Here is an 18,199-nt window from a genome sequence, read left to right as displayed (position 1 = left end):
TTCATTATGGTAGGATTAAAGAAGTAGTTGAGATTGAGATAGCCATGACTCAGTGGAGGTGAAGGCTTTTTGTGAGAGTTTGTAGAAAAGCTATAGAGGTAAACAAACATATAATAGTAGCATCATCAGTGTATCTGATAGTGGTCATTTTAGAAGAGGTTTTGCAGTGATTATTTACAAATATATCAATTAGCAAGAGACCAAGGATGGAGGATTGAAAGATATCAGCATTTTCTAGGAGATAAGTAGAGATGGTTGAGCACTGTTTTACTGTTTGGCTACAGTTTCTGAAGTAGCTGGAAAACCGACTCTGAGCAGAAACAGAGAAACCTTATGAGCAAAGTGTTTGTAGGAGTTTTGGATGTGAGAGTGTAACAAATGTCTTGCAAAGATCTGAGGAAATGACTGAAATTTTGTTTTGCTACAATCTTCATAGACAGTGTTTAGGAAACATAACAGAGCAGACATTTTGCTACAATACAGTCAAAAACATATTTAGTGGATGAAATAATATGATTAAATAGAAAAATGTCATGACTGTGGATGCACTTTTATAAGATTTTACAAAGAGGTGATAGGATGGCAAAAAGATGTAGATTAGATATTTAAACAGAGATGCCACCTTTGTTAAGGGAGAGAATAAATGATTCTTCCCATAAAGAATCTGCAAAGGTGTGATTGATACGTACTGATATTAGGTAAGCCAGTGGTTTTGCAGCAAGGTTTAGGTATTCTTCTGGAAGAGTATCAATGGTAGAGTGGATGGCTTCAGTTTAGTAAGGAGTTTTTCATTAGTTTTGGCTAGAACTGGTTGAAAGTTAAAGAACAGAGGATTTGTTGGGTGTAGAATGTATAAGTAGGATTGTTAGGGGTGGTATTGGGTTAGGGAAGTGACAAGAGTTTATGAAATGGGAGTTGAACTTGCTGAATTTTCTTGTGTATTAAAAGAAGGGGACTGATTGGATGATTGAATCAGGAAGATTTTCCTGGTTTAAGGAACTTGTTTATGGAAATCCATAAAGACTTGGGACTAAACCTTTATGATTTGTGCATAGAGATGTATTTATTTCTTTTGTTAGCAAGGAGGAGTTTTTGCTGGGGAGGTTATGAAGTTGTTTATAAGAATGAAAATGTGGATCGACTTTTATTTGTATGCCATGTTTTCTAGGCTTTGTCTCTATGTCTTATTATTTGTTTTGTTTTGGAATTTAACCATAGGGCTGGATTAGATTTGGCAATTTTTTTCTTATTGGAGCAAGAGAGTTAAGAATATTAGTATTATCTGTATGTCGTCACGTATTATCTCTATGTCATCACCAAGTGTGACGAGTGTGAGTGGAGACCAACTAATTTGTGACAGTGAGGAGATGAAGGTGTTGGGGTTGAAGTTCTTTACAGTTGTTATGTATATGAATTCATTTACCGAGAGTGACACTGTTGATGTAAGAGGTCTTCAAAGAAGATTTATAGTGATGAAAATTTAGGGTATAACTGGAGAGGTAATATGGTTATTTCGTTTAGCCTATAACCTCATCTTGTTAAGAAACTGGAAGTGAGGCACTAATTAAACAACTCCAGTAGGAAGCATGCACATTAAATATTATGACTACTTCTAATAAGGGTGGCATCCTTCCAGATGTATTGATGTATATACTCAGAATCACAAAGGGAAAATTCATATAGCATTCTTTGTTTGGCTTTTCTTTTATTAAGCCTATATATGATTCCTGCCTAGATATATGAACACTGTATGTGCCTGGAACAGTCAACCAAATAACAAGAAAACCACCAGCTTCTGTTCACAGACTCCGTATATAACGACACTGCACACCAACCAATATTCCGGTTAATCCGTTTATTTTTAAAAAGATAAAAAAATAAAAATAATAAAAATACGTTGTCTTTTACATATGAGTTAAACACTTTCATCTACTCCATGTAGACTTCATCGGAACAATTCTTTAATGCCACAACTGGCTTAAATATATTCATCAACCAATCTCCTACTTCTACTCATTACAATTACTTGGACAAATCAGAACTTAAAGTGCTCAGTGCTTAATTTCCTTGTCAATCACCTTTTTTAAGAAAAATCATGTCATATCTATTAAAACATCCTATATTTTGTACATGAATCATCAAATTTACCTAAACATTTTGATATAAATTAACACATAAATATCAACCATAACAGTTATACTAAACTAACTGTTCCATTAATCACTAATATAAAAATATAAAACCATCCTTACTATCACCATGTTCCAGTGCATGCACCACAAAAACATCCTACCTACTCACTATTTTCCAATATGGGCTTGATGGAAATAGTTTCATTAAGCCCTGGGTGTACTGAGGCATTGAGCTTAATCTGCCACCTAGCCTCCTTTTCACCCAATTTATTCTTTATACTACCCCCTCTGGGATTCCCTTTGATGCATTCTAATATGCCAAAATTAAAGGAATCACAGTGTTTACTACCTTCTAGATGATCCATAATGCATTTTTTGTATGTTGTTTCTTTATTCTATAACAATGATCATAGATTCTGTTTCTAAGGCATCTATCAGTCTTGCCCACATAGAAACAAGGGCATTTAGTGCACTTCGCCAAATACACAAGATGGGAAGTTCTGCAATTACCTTTTTGAAACCTAACTTCCGTTCTATTTATGTCCTCCAAAGTTAGGGAAGAAACCTTAATAATTAAACTGCACTGATTACATTTCCTGCATTTAATGGTGCCAACACAATTATAATTGTGGTTGTAGTTCAAGGTTTTCCTTTCCAATTTCATTTTCAAGTTACTTCCATTTCTGGATACGAATTTAGGTGCCTCTCCCACTGTCTTAAATACACTATTGTCAGTTTTTAAAATATTCCAGTTGTTTGCTATTATTTTCTTTATATCGCTTACTTGGGGGGGCGTATTGTAATATATATGCCCTAGTAAATTCATTTGAGTCCTGATCTTCCTTGTTCATATTAACCCCTACTGTTTTATTTATACCTGTCCCTAAAATGGGTTTATATTTTTCCCCCATTCCTTCTTCACATATTCCTTAATGTCCACTATCATACCTATAGGATATCCTCTATTCTTAAACATATCTCCTATAACATCCAATTCAGTGACTAAATCAGGATAATCCGAGGTCATTCTAGCAGCCCTTATACACTGACCTTTTATAATACTCCTTTTCTGGCTATTGGGATGGCAACTGGAATACTGTAAATAGGCATTACTAAAGGTATCTTTCCTAAAAATATTGGATTTAAATCTACCATTTTCCACTGTAATACAAGTATCCAAATAGGATATGGACTTTTTATCGATATTAAACGTGAATTTTAAATAATCCCACCTTGTATGTAAATATACTTTAAATTCATTTAACTTAGTCTCATTACCCTTCCAAATTAATAAAATATCATCCAAAAACCTCAAGTAACACAAAATATTATCATTCCAATGTGTTTGTAATACATATTAGATATGTGGTGTTACCTGTATTAAGCCTGTATATAAGCCCTGTCTAGATATATGGCGTTGTCTTTACTAAGCCTATATATGATTCCTGCCTAGATATATGGTGTTTCTTTATTTCAGGAGGACTAAGGAGTACAGTTCTGCTACAACGTATCCCACCAACTGTTCACCTTTGTCCAAGACAGAGATAATCTTCTTGACTTATCATTCATGAATTGCATTATATCCTTTCTCTTGATATTAAATCTCTGATTTTGCAGTCTCTTGTTTCCTTGGATATAATCTCACAGTTGGTAAAAATCATATCAACCTACAAAACACTAAAGAAACAATGACTTGCATTTTTAAGTATTTATCCCTGTTCCTTTTTAGCATGTCTTACAGGTTCATAGGTAAGTACTAGGCTATCTGCCTAAGGGCATTTATAAGCCCAGCCAGAATGTGTTGGCTTTCGCCACCCCCTTAGATTAGTTCCCTGTGCCTCTGTCCAGCAGAGCCATTAGTTGCCTGTGCCACTGTCCAGCAGAGCCACTGCAGTGATCCCAGAGGTAAATTTTCTGTTTCCCATCCACCCGTCAAGGTTTCTCTTGAAGAGTGTTAGTGAGGGCCTCTGCCTGATTTTTATTGGAATCCTGTTCCAAAGCATGGGGAGTCTCTGGGACAGGAATCTATCCCTCCAGCATGTCCTATTTATCTTTGTGGTGAGGTTTATATCTCTATAGCATGTGGCTCTCCAGGATTTGTTTTTTTTTTTTTTTTTTTAGGTGGAGCATGTCCATCAATTCTGGGTTGGACATGGCCTTGTATGTCAGGCAGAGATCACCTCTGAGTAAGCAGAGTATTATATAAGCTAATATTCTTCAACAAACTGTTTTGTCATCTATAACTTTGGCCACTGTCTTTGCACTATTATGTTTACATATTGCTTCCATTGGATCATGTATTAACTTAGCTCCTATGCAAGGAAGAGCTTATTCCACAAACCAGTCCAGTAACAGTTTCACCATCATTTGTTCACTGAAAATATATTTAAATGAAACACATAGCTTGAGAATGAGAAACAATGAAGACCTCAAAAGAGGAAAAAATAAATATAAGGTACTTTCAGTACAAGGGAAAAGCTGTACAGAGATTGCAAGGAAAGCAAACAGAAGATGAAAATGACATGCATGCATACAGTACATGGTTTATTGTAGCTATGAAGTTTTAATTAGCATATATTCTGTGTTCTAGGAAGTGTAGAGCCCTTTTATGTTCACAGCACCTGTATTCCTAGCTTTATTGCTTTGATTTCACTTTGAACGAGCTTGTAATGTTTCTTAAAAAGATACAGTAATGCTTGGTGCAGTTTCTCAGATTTAATTTGTTTTTCACAGTTCATATTCATGAAGAAGAATTTCATAACAGATTTAAATTAATATAATGCCATATTTCAAAGGCAGCGCAGTTTTTAAAGAGTACCGGAACATTATGTTTTGCAGATTAGAGTGTTGAATTCACACTGGAGCCTTCTATTTTTGTCTTGTAGAATACTGAGGACCAATCTTATCAGCTGTATTAATAATGACACATTCACTGGACTGAGTTCTGTAAGACTGCTGTCGCTGTATGATAACCGAATCACAACCATCACTCCTGGGGCCTTTGTCACTATGGTTTCTTTGTCAACAATGTAAGTACTTGTTTGCAACTTGCATTCAGGACTTTTACTATGTTAAAATATATGTATTTATTTTCTATGAAGACCATAAACAAATTAAGAAACAGAACACTGAAAGGCTGCCAGTGTTGGTGGACTACTGTTGTGACCCATAGGATGTTTAACAACATATCAAAGTCTCTAACATCAAGAGCACAGGACTGGGTTACCCTCCTAAGTTAATGCAGGGTACAAAGATAAAGTTTTAGCCTATCTTAATTCTTCAAGGGAGATGACTTAACATGATTCTTGATTTCTTCTAGTATGCACTAGGCTATAGAGTTGATGTTTCTTTCACAGCTTAACATAGAAAATATTACCTTTTACAGCAGCTCTTCAATGGTAATTTTCTACTTCCCAACCTTAAGGAACTATTTAAAATGAAAGAAGGATTTAGTCTAACATGGACTGAGAATCTCTGTCTTATGAGATCATGTTCAAACTATGCTAAATGTATTCAGGCAAAAAAAAAATCTAAGGCTACTGTGGTGATATGAGATATTGCCAACTATGCTAGGAGGAGTAGTGCAGTGGAAGTATAACATATGCCAGCAGAGCCCACTTGAATTTAGTACAGAATTATATATTATTTGAAGATCAAACTGATTTCCACAGATGCTTGTGTTGGAAATGTATTTGTAAAGCTGCTTGTGTTAAAAAATCTATCAACAGTGTGCCCTACTGGGCAGAAAAGAAATGTGCATACATTATTATAACTGTTTAAATGTATATATTGCAACAGAGGACACTGAAAGAGAAGAGGTTGCTCTCAATCCACCTGACTTTGAGAAACAGTAAGAAAATTAAATTACTGGGCCTAGGGCATAAAGATCTTATCTCACAGTTTTGAATGAAGCTTGAGACACAATATCTGTAAAAAGCATGGTGTGTTAGTCTGTGCAGGAGGAGTAGAAGTTTGTAATTGTTTTATGACTTCCAGAAGCTGCACCAGATCTGAGAAATGCTCTTGTGTGTACATTATTGACATGTAGGTGCTAAATCTTGTCAGTTTCTAGCAATAGGGGGTTGCAGGGGAGTCAGATGACCAGATGTATGGGATGTCATTTGATGGAGAAATAATGTTTTAACTTTAGGTGAGACAGAAGTCTCAGGGCAGTTTGTTCTTGTAACATGACAAAGAAGGATCTCTCACCTACTTCATCTTGCGTTGCTTCAGTAAGTGACCAGGGAATAGTATTCTTTAGATCAGTCAGGAAAATATAGTAAAATTATTTAAGTATTGTTTCTCTCTGACTGTGTGAACCTATCCACCTATGTTATTTTTAATATTTCCTTTGATTGAGGGGCCATTTCTGAGGGTAGCTATAGATACTGTGGGGCCTCTGAGTACCCCAAGTTCCACAGGGAAGATGTATATTCTGGTGTTAGTAGATTATGCTACTAGATACCCATGAGGCAGAGAAGGTGGCAAATGCTTTGTTAGAGATTTTCAGCAGGGTAGGTTTCCCCAGGAGAAATACTGACTTGCAGAGGTGCCAATTTCATGTCAGACCTGCTGGCTTGTCTGTGTAAGTGCTGTGGGGTGAAGCACCTGAAGACCACCCCCTGCCACCCCCTGCCATCCCCATACTAACGGTCTTGAAGAGAGTTTAAACTCTACACTAAAGACCATGCTATGCACCTTTGCAGACCATTTTAAGAGAGTGGGTGACAAATATTTGCCCCATTTGCTGTTTGCTTACAGAGAGATACCCAAGGAATCCACAGGTTTTTGACCCTTTGAGTTGCTGTGTGGGTCTTTAGATTTGATTCATGATGAGTGGGAGGGTGAGTATGAATCCCACAATGAGTCTGTTGTGGTATATATCCTAAACCTCAGGGCAAGGTTTAGCGAGCTCATGGGCTAGGCCCAGGAGAACCTGGCTGGAGCAAAACAGATGAAAAAAGTCTGGTATGACAGGAATGCTCGAGCCCGAGAGTATTCTGTGGGGCAGTAGGTTATGGTTCTGCAGGCAGCTTGGAAGGGACCTTTTAAAGTGGTAAGGAAGGTCAGTGATGTTAACTACATAGTAGAACTGCTAGGCAGGAGGCTGGGGCACACATTGTACCATGTTAACATGATGAAACCTTACCATGATACCATACCATGCTTTTCGGCCCCAAAACTTGGACCGAACCACAAAAGGAGGGGGAGTATCGATATTCATCAAAGATACCCACACCTCCAGGTTGGTGGCAAAGCACGAAGCATCAGAGACTATCCATGTGCAACTAACAGTGGGTAAAACTGCCTTCCAGTTTATAGCCTGCTACAGACCACCCTCCCAAACCCAGGAATCCCACTCGGCCTTCCTGAGAACACTGGAAAATATAAAGGTCTCTCCGAACACCATTATATTGGGCGACTTCAACTACCCAAACATAGATTGGGAGCATTACTCTAGCTCCAACACCCTTGCCCAAAGGTTCCTAGAATTCATAAACTCAAATGCTATGGAACAACTTGTTACCACTCCCACAAGAGGGGAAAACATACTGGACCTGATCATCACCAACATGGGGACTCTATGCTCCAGACCAGAAGTGTATCCCTCACTGGTAAGATCAGACCATAAACTGATCTCACTGGATATTCACATCCCGACCCCACCCCCTGCCCAGAAAACCACAGTGAAAAACTTCTCTAAAGAAAATTTCACACTCTTCAAAACCGAGGTGGAATCCTTCAAAGCCCCCGGGCCTGTGGAAAATACGGCCCAGACTGCAGAATCCTTTATAAATGCATTCTATGAACACCTTCAGGAATGCATGGATCATGCAATCCCAAATAAAACCAAGACCCAATCCTCCAAAGGCAGACAACCTGTCTGGTGGACCCCAGCCATAAACAAACTATACAATAGAAGGAGGAAGCTGCTACATGATAGAGCAAAATCCCAAAAAGGGAAGGCATCTCTGATCAGTATTAGCAAAAAACTAAGGGCACTCATAAAATCGTCAAAGGCCAGCTTCAAGAGAAAATTTGCACAGGACACTAAGAATAATCACAAGGCTTTCTTTAGTTATGTTAGGAACCTGGGTGGGAATTCCCAGATATGCTCAGAATTAGTCCAAAATGACAAAAAATACACTGATCCCACAGACATTGCCAACATCCTAGCTGACAGGTTCAGCGCAAACTTCTCCTCCCCCTCCCCACCAAAAGGGCAAATATCTATCCAAGCAGAGTGCTGCCCCCCTGACATCTCAGATGCTCAGGTGGGAGCCACCCTCTCCAAAGCAAAAAACACAGCATTAATGGGACCAGACGGTGTCCCAGGCTGCGTCCTACATGAACTCCAAGAAGAGCTAAACGCAAACATAAAACTACTGTTCAATCTCAGCCTTACTACAGGATATGTACCCAAAGAGTGGTGTACAGCAACAGTGGTCCCTCTCCACAAAGGTGGTGCCTCAACGGACCCTGGAAACTATCGCCCCATAAGCCTGACTAGCTTGGTCTGCAAAGCTATGGAAAGGATCATCATGGACCTCATAAATAAAGATAATGGGGACCTACAGACACTGGATCCTACCCAGTTTGGCTTTGTTAAGGGCAGATCCTGCCTCTTAAACCTGGTTGACTTCTTTGAAACAGTCACCAAGGCCATTGATGAAGGGAAGGTGGTCCACACAGCCTATCTGGACCTCACAGAAGCCTTCGATACAATACCCCACTCGGGCATTATAGATAAGCTCACCAGCTTAAATATAAACCCCTATGTCACTAGATGGGTTGCAAACTGGCTCAAGGACAGAACCCACATGGTTAGAATTGCTGGAGCCATGTCAGACTCCAAACCAGTTACAAGTGGCGTCCCACAAGGCTCAGTCCTGGGACCTCTCTTGTTTGGTATATATTTCTCGGATGTACAGGCCAACACGGAAGGACTGTGGCTGACCAAGTTCGCAGATGACTGCAAACTGGGCACCATAATCGACTCTCCAGCCGACACAAGCATCCTCCAAAAGGGCCTCATAGAAACAGACAACTGGTGCCAGAGCCACGGCCTCAAGCTAAACGCCAAAAAGTGTATAGTCATCCCCTTTGGCAAAAACAAAGTGCCCACAAATTACCACATAGGTGTTAATCCATTAAGTACAGAAGAAGTAATTAGGGACCTGGGGACCCAAGTTGATAGCAATCTCTCATTTGACAACCAAGTGGCCAAAGTGGTTAGAAAAACATTTTATATAGCCCACCTAATCATGAAGGGATTCACATCTAGATTAGGGGAGGTCATCGTGCCTCTTTACTCATCCCTCATCAGGCCCATAATCGAGTACAATGCCCCTTTTGGGATGTACCTTACCAAACACCTGCAGCAACTGGAAAGACCCCAAAAGTACCTCACCAAGAGGATCAAAGGGCTCAAACAGATGCCATATGCTGCCCGGTTAAAGAAACTCCAGCTCTACTCAGTGGCATACCGCCTGCTCAGAGGTGTCCTGTGCCTGACGTATAAGGCCATGTCCAACCCGGAATTAAGGGACATGCTGCACCTCAAAAAATCAAAATCCCATCGAGCTACACGCTCGAGACTTGAACCTCAGCACTGAAATAAATAGGACATGCTGGAGAGACAGATTCATAACCCAGAGGCTCCCTTCACTATGGAATAAAATCCCAGTCCAGGTTAGGCAGAGTCCCTCATTGACTCTCTTCAAGAGGAATCTTGATGAGTGGATGGGAGATCGTAGGTTTACCCCGGGTATCACTTCTGTGTCACTGTTAGACAGAGGCACAGTATACTAACCTCGAAAAAGGGCATAGCAAAATTAATTTAAAATGGGTGGCGAAAGCCAAACATACTCTGGCTAGGCTTATAAATGCCCTAGGGCAGATAGCCTAGTATGAACCTATGAACCTATGATAGGTGCCCTGGTGCTAGTATTTGCAGTAGGAGACAGGAGGAGTCTGAAAGAGATCTATGATTATAACAAGCCAGCCGGCAAAATGCCAAGTTACTATGGTGGCGCCTAGGTTTGCATGCATATGAAATGACAGTGCAGCACTGTAGTGGAGTCACCAATGCCAAGGCAGATGGGATCTCAAGACAGGGTATGGGTTAATGTATTCCATTCCCATTTAGGCACATTCATCTCCAGCAACATTTCTCAAGAGTAACTTGAAAAACTAACTTGAGTTTTCAAAGGTGTGTGTGTGTGTGTGTGTGTGTGTGTGTGTGTGTGTATGTGTGTGTGTGTGTGTGTGTGTGTGTGTGTGTGTGTGTGTGTGTGTGTGATATTGCCAGCTATGCCAGGAGAAGTAGGACAGTGGATGTGTAACATATGCCAGCACATCTTGCTAGAATTTAGTAAACAATTATATGCTATTTGAAAATCAAACTGATTTGTACAGATGCTTGTGTTGTAAATGTATTTGTAAAGCTGCTTATGTTAAAAAATGTATCAACAGTGTGGCCTGCTTGGCAGAAAGGAAGTGAACATGCATTATTGTAACTGTTTAAATGTATATATCATAACAGAGGATACTGGAAGAGAAGAGGTTAATCTCAATCCACCCGACTTTGAGAAACAGTAAGACAATTAAATTACTGGGCCTAGGCCATAAAGATGTTATCTCACAGTTTTGAATGAAGTCAGAGACACAATCTCTGTAAGAAGCTTGGTGTGTTAGTCTCTACAGGAGGAGTATAAGTTTGTAATTGATTTATGACTTCCAGAAGTTGCACCGGATCTGAGCAATGGTCTTGTGTGTGTGTTATTGACATGTAGGTGCTACATCCTGGTAGTTTCTTGCCATGGGTGGTTGCATGGGAACCAGAAGTCTGATGACCAGATGTATGTGAAGTCATTTTATACAGAAATAATGTTTTAATATTAGGTGAGATAGAAGTCTAAGGGCAGTCTGTTCTTGTAACATAACAACAAAGAAGGATCTGTCACCTACTTCATCTTGCATTGTTCCAGTAAGTGACCAGGGAATAGTATTATTTAGATCAGTTAGGAAAATATAGTGAGATTACTTTAGTATTGTTTTTCTGTGACTGTGTGAATCTGTCCACCTGTGTTATTTTTAATAGTGCCTGTGATTGAAACTCTGGTGTTTACTGTGAATAAGTGTTTTGTATTTTCATGTTCTTTCACTATTTTTATTAAATATATTTAATCTTTTCATTGTGGCTGGTCCTTTTGAGCAGCCATTGTGGTGCAGCAGTTAACGTTGCCACCTCACAGCAAGAGGTTCTCCGGTTCGATCCTCGGCTGGGGTGCCTTTTGATTGGAGTCTGCATGTCCTCCATGTGGTTGTGTGGGTTTTCTCCAGGTGCTCAGTTTCCTCCCACATCCCAAAGACATGCTGTAGGTGGATTGGACACTCTAAATTGGCCCTAGGTGTGAGTGTGTGTGTGTGTGTGTGTGTGTGTGTGTGTGTGTGTGTGTGTGTGTGTGTGTGTGTGTGTGTGTGTGTGTGTGTGTGTGTGTGCCTTCTGTGGAAGTTTGGGTGCCAGGCTGGCAACTCGACACCTTAAAAACTCCACTGCCAATCATGAGTGGACAGGTGATCCTCTGTGGTGAACCCTAACCGGGAAAAATCTGAAAGAAGAAGAAGATTGTGGCTGGTCCTTTTAGAGAATATTTTAACCTTTGAGAGTACTTATATTTATTGGTAACACTGTGGCCACACCTGAAGCCTGGCTGTTTGGTCAACATTACAATTTGTATTAATATTAATTTCACTCAGTATAATTGGGTTCCCTTGCAAGTGCCTTAGGTAGCTGGCTTTATAATGTCTGGTGGCAGTGATAACTACTTTATAGTCTGAGCAGAAGGGGGCCCAGTGGGTAAATTTGTGCAAGCCTTGCCCAGGTGTGTGTGTCTTTGTGAAAATCAAATCTCAAAGTGTGCGTCAGCTACTTGGAACAGGGACACAAAGCACTGGTTTCACAGAGAGGTTGCTGGAGGGTTTTACTTGGACACTCAGAAGAGGACTTAACCCTGTAGCTGTGCCAGTGGGAAACCTTACTGGGGACCTGAAGAGAGACAGATTGAGAAACCCAGACCCCCAACTGACTGTGTTCACTGTAGGTAGTAAAAGGACCAGCCACAATCTTCTTCTTCTTTCAGATTTTTTCCGGTTAGGGGTCACCACATAGGATCACCTGTCCACTTAAGGGAAATTTTGCTTAATCCAGAGAGGTCTGCATCTGGAAATACTGAGTGTATCCATTTGTATTCCAAGTGAAAATCCCTCTCCAGTGTCAGTGGTGAGGATTGAGGCTCTTTGATTACTGGCCCAGAGTGGGGACATCACAGCTACAAGTAATGTCTTTAAGCTGTATGCTCAGCACAAAAATATCTTTTCCCTTTCCCTAATTAGATAAAGATAATTTTTTTTTGCTTTGTAATAAAATGAATAAGGACACTCCAAGTCAAGTAACTGTGTATTATGCTGTCTTCGCACAGTAGCATACATTTACATTTAGAAGTTATCTCACATGAAAGTTCTGTCCCTACAGTATGACTTACTGCATTCAGCACAATGAAATATAATGCCTGTAAAGCATGCACTGTTCAAATGTTGTAAGAAACATTTAAAATGGAAAAACATCCAGTTTATTTAAGTGTCGCTACTGTAATTGTCAGCAATAAATATCTATTCAATTACTTATTATGCTCGTATTGCTGCAACGTAGATTATTTATGTACTGCTCAATAGGTGATATTTGGTTCTTTCCTTATTTTTTTAAACAAGTGATAATTCAGTAAAGGTGTTTAAAACATAGCTGATATTTGCTTGTCTTGCTTTCCTATGCAGCAAGAAATAGTGTCAGAAGGGTATTACATTTGAGAGAGTATTGCTGTAAATAAGAATTGAAAGATACAACAGCAGGAATTTTGATTCTTGACTTCAGATTATGGAGCTTCGATGCTCATAGTCACATTTCTTAGCATTTCACTTTTCACAATTATATGTTGGTAAAACAGGTAAACTGCCTTATCATCTGCATTCACTTATGTAGTGGCCATATATAGTTTTCCCAGTAACAAAAAAGCCTGTGATGTATTGATTTTTCCTGGCCAGAATACTTTCAGCAAAGTCCCATTGGTGGAATAGTTCAGACCGTGTTAGAATTAATTGAATAATCATCTTAAAGTCCACAGACCTACCCATTAGTGAGTTTATTTTGTAGATTTGCGAGGCACTCTGAGCACACTTCCAATAACTCTAGTCAGTCATTTAATAATGTAGTTATTCACTTAATATCTGAGTTTCTATTTTGGCTTCAGAACCAGTATTTATTCTTCATACTGGAGATTGTTTTTTAGAAACTGATGTGTTGTTTTGTTCTCTCTATAATATTATAGATACTGTTTTTTAGAAAAGTTTTGATTTTGTTGTTGTTAAATGTAAATACAGATCACGGGCTGGTATTAGTAATCATTTTCATTCATCTAGACATCGGTATTCCATACCATCTTTGCCAGTTTACTGATCGAGGGTAAGGGTGCAGATATACTGCAGTTAGCAAGAGACCCAATGCAGAAATGCATTTAGCAATTTAGTTGCTATTGAAATATGTTTGAAGGAATCTCTGCCATTTTTTTGTGAAAGCTGGTTAACAGAAATTCCATCAGATGAAATAAAATGTTCAAAAATCCATTTGGCTGATTTCCTGAAAATCCGTTTTGTGGTGGGCGTGGGGTGGGGTGGGGCAAGGAGCCTTGTATTACCCCTTCAGTGTCTATGCAGCACTTAAGTGACATGCTTCTGAAGTAAATGTTTAATTTAGCAGAAATCTGATTCCCAAAAGAAACATTTTCAAAACTGTATGTTACTACTCCAGGAAGGCAGACCCTATAAAATTATCTGAGTGTGTCACGTTGTGGAGTTCTTCTAAATGAATATATGTCCTGATATTCACACCTTATGCATGTTACATGTTTGGTTTTAACCTATTTGTTTATTTACTTACTTACTTAATAATTTTGAGATGTTGAGTGGAATGAACAACAAGCGTCCCATTTCAGCCATTACCCAGTTACAGCAAACCCAATATCAGAAGCAATACAAGAAAATATAAAAAGGATATTACATACAAATTTACAAAGCATATATAACAAGAAACTCTTACAGTCAATAATCAAACTAGATAATTAAAAAATAATATTAGCAATGAGGAATGTGAAAGCCACGGTGGTACAGCGGTTGCATTGTTGCCTCACAGCAAGAGGTTCACCCGTTTGATTCTCAGCTTGTGTGCGGGGAGTGCCTTCTGTGTGGAGTCTGCATGTCCTCCTCGCGGTCAAGTGGCCTCCAAAAGGCATGCTTAAATGGGCGTGCCTTTGCTGAAAGTTGGGCGTCGGGCTGGCAACTCGGCACCATAAAAATCTACTGCCAATCATTAGCGGACTGGAGTTCCGTTGTGGTGACCCCTTACCGGGAAAAGCCGAAAAGACAAACAATTAGCAATGAGGAATAATTTCCCATATACCAAATAATAAAAAAACAAAGCTGGAATAATAACATTTTCTGAAGACAGAGGAGAGACACTTCAAAATATACTGCTGAAAGTATGTTTATACAGAACACTACCTTTGCTTAACTTTTCATACTAGCAATCATTCCTTCATTTAGCTGTGAGAAGATACAGATTTTTTGTTTTATTTTTGAGTGAAAATTGCTGTTGAGCTGCAGGTGCACCTTAATGTTCTCAGTGTATTGCTTGAATTCAGATGCAAAAAAATATATATATGTTATAGAAACATTTTCATCTTTGCTTACCTTCTAGCTGACCATCATCTGTGTGGTGGTGCTATGGTCACTTCTTATTACGACCAGAACTACTCTGGGATTTTTGCAGTCATTAGCATGTTGAGAAGTAGAATGGGAAATATGGCAGAGCAGAGTAACTCAGCTGCATCACATACTTTGTCCTTGAATGATGGATTTTTTTTTTTTTTGTTATGCCTTCAATGATCAAAGCAGCTTGATATGACATGTATTACCACATGTAGCTTAAATTGGTTCTAGCTCCCCTTTGCCATCCAAATACAGAACTACCCTCATCACCAGAGGAAAATGCTTGATAACAATCAGAAAACCCACCCACCATCACAGAATGGTCAAGCTGACAATTGCATCTCCTTCTGTCCAATCTCACCCCAATATCTCCAGAAATCGAGATAATAATCAAGCTGGGCTCATCTGGTTTGCAGTCAGGACTCCATCTGTCTATGCCATGGATCCAGTTCTTTTAGTGCATATTCCTCTTCAGTATACATATATATATATATATATGACTTTGGCTATGCTCGTTTCTTTAGTACCTTTCCATTATTTAGATCACCCCTTTTAATTGCTCCTTTATGTCTGGAACCTATTTCTGTTAACTCACTTCCAGATAAAAAATATGCCCCTCTATAATGCAATGTCATTTATGCTGTAACATTGCTTTTAAAGGATGCTTTTTAAGGATGATTTTTTACCAGTGAATTGGTCTACCTACTTCCACTGTTTGTAAATTTTTCATATGACTGCTTCACAGTTGTTATTTTGATTAATTTGTTATTGATACCAGTAGTGAATAGTATTCCAGTTTTCTGCTATACTGCATTTGAAAAGCCTACTGTTTCACACTTTTAAAATGTTTAATTTAACTTGTTCTACTTTATGTGTACTGTATTTGCATAGCTCAATTAATTTCCAATGCAGTCGTGTAAATATATCATCTCAGTGTTCTTGTAAAGGTATCATCATTCTTTATTTCTGCTTTTCAGAGATTTTATAAGTAGTAGTTTGTATGTCCTTCATAACTGTATATGTTTACTTTGTTCACACTGACTATAGAAACTTATTGTCCAATCCATACAACTGTAACTGCCACGTTGCTTGGTTGGGAAAGTGGCTGAGGAAGAAGAGAATTGTGAGTGGGAACCCACGCTGCCAGAAACCTTACTTCTTGAAGGAAATTCCGATACAAGATGTAGCTGCTCAGGATTTTACCTGTGATGGTAAGCAGCTCATAACTGTCCTGTTTATGGATTAGTTGAATTAATAATTTTTCATCAGGATATGAAATGCGTCATGAGACCCCAGCAGTGTCACAATAATATTTACCATTACAGCAATATCCATAGCAACAAAGTAATAGCATTAATCCAGTTCTAGAAACTTTGCCTAAAGGGATGTAAATGTTTCTAAACTTTGGTGGGTTACCGAAATTATTTTTTTCCTCTGAAAACATTTTAGAAGTGTATAACTGGTTGAAATACATAGTGAGGCAGGCATAGACAAAACAAATTTGCAAACAAAAGGAATTTTAAAAGTTTGTTCTACAAGCTGATGTGAGAAGTATCTTGATTCATGCTGTCTGTTTGCAACAGATTAGTAGTGGTACTTTAGAATGCAAGTCCACAGGGCAAAACAAGTCTTCCATAGATCTACAGATCTCTGTGCTGTCTTGTAGTCAAAACACAATGTTGTTCCCTTTGAGAAAGGGAAAAATATTTAACAATACAAACTTATGAATGTGAAGGAGAGATGAAGCAGAATGTTTTTTGGAACTGTAAAATGTCTGTGCTTAAATTAACCATATTATTTTATTTTATTCTATTTAAGTTTGTTAAGCAGGAGCTTGTCAACAAAACCCTTTTCAGCCATGATCTGGGTAAAAGGTTCATAAGATGAAGGCAGAAGTGAACCAGGAAGTGATATAACTTCTGCAGTAACCCTGCATCCATCTGTTAACACCCTACTGTAACCTTTAACCTTTTTGTATTTCTAATCAGTGGTTACAATTCCTGCCATCATGAAGGAGAATAAAGATCATAATTGCGGCTTTTGTACTGAGTTAGTGTAATTGGTGTGCTATGAGAGTTGAGTTATAAACTACCATTTTCAGTAATCACCTTAAAACTGTGAGTACTTCTGTTAGATCAAGCACACCTTAATAACTCTTAAAACCACTAAATCAGGACCAATATAAGACTTCATGTAGTGCTTATAGCAAGAAGTTCATTGGGGTCTGTGTTGATCCTTGCATTGGAATTAGACTAAGCTTTTTATAAGTGTAGATGGGATTACAGGTACATCAACACAGAACATGCTAACTTTCCCACTCAACTAATTATTGTCCCAAATCTATACCACTACACATCCCTCCCTCTCAGTGAATAAAGTCAGACTCTAAAAATGTGTCATCCTGACCTATATCATAACACATATCTCCTTCTCATTCTATATAGCAAGTACCTACTGTAAAAAAGTGTTGAGTTTAGCATAACAGTTAAGGTCTTCACCTCATAGACCCAAGATACAAGGTTTGATTCTGACCCTGGCTTATTGGCCAAGCTTAAACTGGTCCTTCAGGGCAGTTAGTCTAGTATTCATCTATGAACCTAGGAAAAAGCCTCCCTGTTGTCATGTGTTTTTGCCTGATTGATTGAAGTAGAAGTGTAGTGAGTTCTTGGATGACTAAGGATGTTTACTCATGAATTTTCCCAGTTTCAACATGATGAGTGTTCTCTTCTATATCAGCAGAACTAACAGCTTCCTATCAACCTTGTTGAATGGCTTAAAATTCTCAGTAAAATCTGGATTTACAGTTGCTTCTTCCTCGAATATATAACACTGCTCCTTAAAGGCATATGTCATACACTAAGTATTTATAGGTTCATAGGTGTTTACTAGGCTAACGACCACACTGCCCTTTATAAGCCGAGCCATGCATCCCAAATCTCTGATGAGTTCTGCTACCCTTGATAAGTTTAAGCATGGGCCTGGGAGATGAATCACTTACAGGTTACCTGTTTTTATCAAAGACATAGGTGCCAAACCAGGGATGAATTTCCAGTTTCCCATTTAATTGTCCAGGTTGCACTTGAATCGGATTAGGGAGGAAGTCTGCTTTGCATGGATGGGGAGCCTATTCCATAGATGGGGTAGTCTCTGGGATACATACCTCTCTCTCCTGCAGGTCCTATTTATATCACAGGCAAGGTTTAAGTCTTTAGAATGGGTAATTCTGGTACTGTTTGTTTTGTGGA

General features: G+C 38.8%; 1 protein-coding gene across 2 annotated transcripts in view; it reads left to right on the top strand.

Annotated features, from left to right (window-relative positions):
• The window catches only part of LOC122800048 (slit homolog 3 protein-like), a 2,083,326-nt gene that overhangs the window by 1,777,556 nt on the left and 287,571 nt on the right, over positions 1-18,199 (top strand). For both annotated transcript variants that reach the window (XM_044069531.1, XM_044069532.1), the window contains 2 exons: positions 5,018-5,161; positions 16,002-16,165. In XM_044069531.1, coding sequence (XP_043925466.1) covers positions 5,018-5,161; positions 16,002-16,165 — 308 coding nt within the window. The remainder of the gene's footprint in view (positions 1-5,017; positions 5,162-16,001; positions 16,166-18,199) is intronic.

Source organism: Protopterus annectens, chromosome 4.part0, assembly GCF_019279795.1.
Source record: "Protopterus annectens isolate FY-2018-M chromosome 4.part0, PAN1.0, whole genome shotgun sequence".
Taxonomy (NCBI): Eukaryota; Metazoa; Chordata; order Ceratodontiformes; family Protopteridae; genus Protopterus; species Protopterus annectens.
Note: the sequence above shows the minus strand (reverse complement) of the source record. Positions and strands in the feature narration are given on the sequence as shown.